Genomic DNA, 6,080 nt, shown 5'->3' with positions numbered 1-6,080 from the left:
AGAGTAAGTGGTAAACCTCTGAAAAGAAAAAGAGCCCTTTGGCTCAGTTTTGCTGGGAGAATTTATGGTGACTTGATAAAATTTTACATGGTCCAAATGACTAGATGGTCATCACATTAAAAACCTGCCACAGACATCCAGCCACACAGATAAATGTGTCATAAAACTGATGAGAACGAAATTAATCAAAACAGATCCATCTGAAATGTTAACACAGGCAAAAAAAGGTATTTGACTAACTCAGATAAAAAGCAGAAACCATAGTTTGCATCATGAGGAGAACTGAACATTAACATTCAAACAGCTGTCTCTGAGAGATAAGTTTGTCAGAAATGCCATTGATGCATTCTGCTGGACAGAATGTGCTTTGTTTCATCTTTGCTCAATTGGTCATGTCCGGCAGAGGACTGAATGGAAGGATGATATGGGGGGGGGGGGGGGGGGGGCTGTACCCTCTGGCCTTAGTATGCATAGCGGTCACACACCTGGACACCTTAGCTGATTATTAGCAAGGTGTACAACAATTTCAGAGGTTGTTAGCTTTGCATTACCACTCTGTGTCAGTGAGACAGACCTGACACACACTGGCTACCTTTGCAGAGAGTGTGTAGGCTACAGAGGCTAACGAATGTCGACTGTTTAACGTTAGCAACAGTAGCAATCTAACTGACAGTAGCAAATCTACACTGGAGCATTATCCGCATTCAGTGACTCAGCGGAATCTGTGGGGCGGTCGGGTGTGATGTCATCCACATCACCGTCCCACGCCACCGTGCTCAAGTAAGCAGGTGCGGACACTGAGTGCGGGGGGAGGGTGCGGCCCAGACCCTGGTATCGGCCTTTTGGAGATGCGGGAGTGGAGGATGCTTCGGCGATTGGGTCCTGTGATCCGGCTGAAAGCAGGCCTGTGTGCTCGTCCTGTTCTGGCACCTCGCCAAAATATGTCTTTCTAGGCCGACCCATAACCGTTCGCCCTGAGAAAGAAGAGATTTTACAAGCTTGAGCAGATTCACATCCAAAACACTACTGATGCTGCTACTAATACCATCATTATTATTATTATTTTTATAAATGAAAGTGAAGACATTACAGAGCAGCTCTGAAGAAAGATGCATGGGCTGAGCGATAAGCACGTCTATGGTGTGTAGCAGACACGACACTCACCAACATTTCGCACTTGCTCTGAAATGTCAGCTCTGATATCAGAGATGTCCCACATAGCCAGGAAGGAGTCGAAGCAGGAGCCTTCCTCAGCCTCTTGGATGTAAGGCTTGTACGTGAAACTGAAGTGGTGTGCAATGGCTGCCAAGAACATCTCCACACAGATGACGAAGTCCTAACAAACCAAACAAAGAAACCTTGTTGCCTCCATATTCAGCATGTCAATATTAGGCAGTTCATTATTTCACCATGATTTGGCCAACTATAGAACTAAATGCAGCATGTGTAACCTGACCGTTCAAACTGAATATCAGTAAATATTGCTTTTAGGATGAAAATAACAGATATTTAATTTAAAAAAAATGTCTGGCTTCTTTCTAGATAACCAAGACGGCATTCCATACATGAGCACATATTTAGCCTCATTAGCCTGCATGTTCACCTGTAATCCAGTGGCCACTGCTTCCACACTGTCCCAGTCCCATGTGTGTGAATCTGAGATCACCCCCACTTTCACCAAGATAGCAATGAAAACGGCTTGCCTGTAATAAGGGGGGGAGGGTCATACCTAGGTCAACAATTCACAAATGATACTAATAATTTCACCAATCCTGTATCATCACTGACTGGACACTGATCCGTGTGAGATGCTCTATTGGGCTCACCAGAAGGACACAAACACCACGAGTTTCACACACAGGAACTTGCCAACTGGTTTGATGGGACTCAACTCCTCTCGCAGTGTTCTGTAGAATAGCACCAGACAATACATCGCAAACTGCAACAAAAAAAACACATGTATGCCGTTTCGGTTTTTGCAACTTATTTAAAATTTTAACGGTCAAAATCTCACAGCAAAGCGGTAGAGCCCAACCACAGAAGTGAGCTCTCGATACAATCAAAGTGGAATATTTCGTTAACGTTTTTTGTTAGTCCCGCCCCTCTTGAAAATACACCCCATCACAAACTTAAGACAGATATAATATATAACTGAAAAACAGATATAAAGCATAGCACTGAAAATCTCAATTTCATGTTTATTATTAGACTGTGAAGAAACTATGCTCGGCCAGTCAGATCTTCACATTTCACAGTTTAAATGTTTAAAATAGCTTAACTCCTATTAATCCTGAACAGCTCATTCATGCTTGCCTGACAGTGCAGGACAGAGCTAGTCTGTTTTTCTATGACCGAGCCCATGCCACTGTATGGTCACTGACCAGTTTCAAGAGGTTTTCCACGTGATTGACGAGAACTCGATGTTGATGTAAAAACTCCACAATTGATGTAGCTACTTGATAACTCGAGTACTCTGTGCACCCCCTATCCCCCCAGTGGTAAATAAAAGATACTTTATGTAAGATGTTTTGTTTACTTATGCATTTGTGCATTGTACACCTGTAGAAGCAAGACACGTGTCAAAGATCATTCTTCTGTCATTATTTTATGTCACAATTTTATGTTCTAATTCACACCAGCTATTTTGGCTACTTAAGACTCATACATCTGAAAACATGGAAAATCATTTCTTGACATGATATTTAGATTTCACTAAAAGTTCTCCTTACAAGTTGGGAAAGGTTGTTAACAATAACCAGGTAGGTCCAGGCATTCTTCGAACTGAAGTTCCCCTCATCGTAGACCCCACACAGCTGGCATATCCTGCAAAACAGATACGTGGTTGATGCGTTTCATATTCTTATACGTGCAATATAAATGTGTCAGTAACATGAGTCAAAGGAATTTTAAAAACTCCTATAATATAGTCCTTTTGTCTTCCACTTCCCCGTTTGTATGGGTGCATTCAATGCACTTTGAATTGCTCACAAGTTCCATGAACCAGACCCCAAGTGTCCAAAGCACACTGGTATGACCAGTCAGTCAACTACTTCCTTTCACAAGCTAGTTACAAGACTTGCTGACTGCACCCTGCCTTTATTTAGCTTCACCGTGGTAGGTGTTGCTGGCTATGTGCGCATTCTTGAAACAAAATTGACCATTCCATCCCACTGTCAAACTAATTAATCAAGGCAACGTTTAGACATGTGCAAGCTTTTGATCTAGGTTTGCTCGTCAACGCCATACAAAGCCTTATTTCAGTATGATACATGACATCTGGTAGACAAGAACAGAAGATGGACTTACAGGGCAATGACTGTAGTGACTGGCCTCACCACAGTGTACTGCAGAACTCCCAGTTTGCATCTGTGAAGCAGCAGCCTGTAGAGAGGCGGCAGCACAAACAATGAGTGTTACAAGTTCTGAGTTCGGATCACATGACTATATTTTATGTTTTCATGCTTACATACTAGCACACAAATGGAGATCTATAAAATAATTGTTTTAACTAATAAAAACCCATTTGAACTTGATTATTTTGTCATCAGTTTAAACATAGTTTTAGGTTTCTAAACAACTTAGCATTTACTAGAGGAGCTAGATTTGATTACGTCTTTTACTGTTTGGTGTTGAGAATTTTAATTCGTAACACAGCGTTCCATGTCAAAAATACCTCTGAATTAAGAGCAAGCATGTTTATCATTAGTGGGCTCGCCTGACTAGGGTCCATTTAGACCTGGCTGCTGCTCAATAACATGGAAACTTTCTACATCCAACCACATTCTAGCTGTGAACATTCCTGATGTTTTCAGTTAAATAACGAGTTAAGGACCCGAGTGCAACTGCAAGGGAGTAAGTCCTGTGATGTACAGTAGTAGAATCTGCTGCAACACACAAACAGTTATGCACAATTCAAACCGACTCAGCAGAGTCTGTAGTTTGCTGGGGATACATTAAACGTTGATTTGCACTGTCAAATGATGATAAAGGACTCACTCTCCCATGGGCCATGGTGGGCAGCAGCAGAGAGGTGGGAGGTGCTTTTGTTGCTCCTGCACCTCTAACATTAACACCAAACTGGGGTACTGGTTGCCAAGATAATTGAGCAGGAAGATCATGAAATTGTAGATGACATAGGCCTCATAGCATTCTCTGCAGGTGTCGACATATATAGCAATACTGGGGTACTTAAGTGCAATCCACTGAAAGACAGGAGAGACAAGAGAGAGACAATGAGAAGTGGAGGAGTTAAACACACAGCTACTAGGAGAACTGTATCAAAATCATCAATTTCATGGAGTTGTAAGACTTCTCCATCTACACTGAGCTTTGATTAAAGATAGTGTAAGTTGTTTATTGTCTAGTGTCATTTGCTATCACCTCTGTGTAAAATCTTTACTGCATAAAGGCATTCAAAATATTTGGAGAATACAACCCTGTCCCTTTTTTTAGTGCTTTTATACTGCTCAACTGTATACTGCAGATGAGAATCATGCGCTTTCAACGGTTCATTCTCCAATTAGCAATGAGTGTGTCTTTTATAACTTCAAACCAAATCAACATGGGATGCCTGTACAGTTTCACAAAATCACTTATTTTCTAGAGAGATGTGAACTCACACTATCCAGACTGTAAATAGGCACCATCCAGAGTATCCTGCAATGTAGAAAAAGCAACACATCAGCCAGGAAAAGGAAACTGTATCTGATATTTGCTTCTCAACTTTTACATCATATACAGGTTGAACATCATATGTAGCTTTGAAGTACAGCTGACCTGATGATTGGCTTCTGCAGTTCCGGCTGGGTGTAGTTTACCAGATGTTGTAAGATTCCCCACAGTGATATGGGTATAGTCATGAACACGAAAATACCTGCGATGAACCATGCCTTGTTGTGTACGCCGACCTGATGGAAACAAATGTGATGGGACCCAAACAGTCGATATCCTAGTCTTTTGAAATTACAGTTAATAAACGAAAAAGAGAAGTTCCAAACACACCCCTGATTTCTGTAGCTCCCATATGCAGAAGGGCAGCACCACAAGCAGGAGTAAAATGTACAAGAGCACTACCAAGGGACGAATCCACCGCCTCCAGTTCCCACATGTGCATGGCATTGTTGAAAAAAGCTTTTCTCTCCCCTGCTACTAAGGAAAGGTGCATCTACCTGTTAATGAGTTGTAGGCTAACAAGCTAGTTTATCTAGGCTTATATCGTAAAGCTATAACGTTAGCAATGTTGCAGTGATATCAGGCACATTTGACTACAATATTTTTAACGTCACTTAAGGCTGCATTGTATTTAAGAAATATTACATTATAGCAGGATATCATCTGGTAAGCTGAAAGTTATCGACGAATAAAGTCTGAAAGTTGCCTAGCTAGCTAGCTAGGTACCTAACGTTAGTCAGCTGATTCATTGTAAACAAATCCTCATTCCTGACCTCACGCGCTACCCCAGTAGCTAGGTAGCCAGCTGCCTGGACGAGCTAGCAAACGATACATATCAAACATACACTTCCAAAATTGTATCTTGCAAAGTGTTAAAACAAACTATTGTAGATAACACGCAACTATCGCTGTGATTGACAATGGGGTTCAGAATATATTAAACTCTTCCTAACACGATATAGCTTAAGTTCTGCAGATGCTGTGTAACTAGCTGGGAACTTCCTGTTGTCGTGCCTCGCCTCTCTGAATCCGATTGGACGTAACTCAGGTTGAGAGAGTATGTTTCCAGTTTGACTGTTTTTTGGTTTTAACTTGTTTAACGTCGTAGAGACCTACAATGTCAGATATCCTTGCTGTGAGTATTGATCGGGAATCCTATGTGCTTCATTTCAGAAGGGCAAACTTGCAAATCCCGCTGCACTACTTTTATCTAATTACCGCCATACACTTACAATAGGCTAGAATGTCCTTATTTGCAATGTGCTGCAAAGTCTGAAGCGACATAAGAAACTAAATGAGTGTAGCTTGTATTTCAAAAATACTTATATCCCCAAATGGAACAACTTGCTAGTTTTTCTAAATGTATTTTTTTGCAATAATCTTCAAATTCATTGTGATGGTATGATTAT

The 6,080-nt window shown here is 41.3% G+C and overlaps 1 protein-coding gene across 1 annotated transcript; it reads right to left on the bottom strand.

The window, feature by feature from the left end:
- Positions 1–50: 50 nt before the first annotated feature.
- Positions 51–5,633, bottom strand: tmem184c (transmembrane protein 184C). The gene is made up of 10 exons (XM_080836843.1): positions 5,002–5,633; positions 4,777–4,907; positions 4,620–4,656; positions 3,997–4,202; positions 3,307–3,381; positions 2,730–2,823; positions 1,827–1,939; positions 1,604–1,703; positions 1,165–1,336; positions 51–974 (listed from the first exon to the last, which is right to left on the bottom strand). The coding sequence occupies exons 1-10, from the start codon at positions 5,116–5,118 to the stop codon at positions 682–684; spliced, it is 1,338 nt and encodes a 445-aa protein (XP_080692969.1). The 5' UTR covers positions 5,119–5,633; the 3' UTR covers positions 51–681.
- Positions 5,634–6,080: the final 447 nt, after the last annotated feature.

The sequence above is a fragment of the Sprattus sprattus genome, assembly GCF_963457725.1.
Source record: "Sprattus sprattus genome assembly, chromosome: 4".
NCBI classification, from domain to species: domain Eukaryota; kingdom Metazoa; phylum Chordata; class Actinopteri; order Clupeiformes; family Clupeidae; genus Sprattus; species Sprattus sprattus.
The sequence above is the reverse complement of the archived record's forward strand: the minus strand, read 5'-3'. Positions and strand labels throughout refer to the sequence as shown.

Coding starts and splice junctions, on each gene's coding strand:
- tmem184c (XM_080836843.1), bottom strand. CDS start 5,118: ATGCCATGCACATGTGGGAACTGGAGGCGGTGGATTCGTCCCTTGGTA. Junction 4,908..5,001: donor GGGAGCTACAGAAATCAGGG/GTGTGTTTGGAA, acceptor TGTTTCCATCAG/GTCGGCGTACACAACAAGGC. Junction 1,337..1,603: donor CAGTGGCCACTGGATTACAG/GTGAACATGCAG, acceptor TTGGTTTGTTAG/GACTTCGTCATCTGTGTGGA.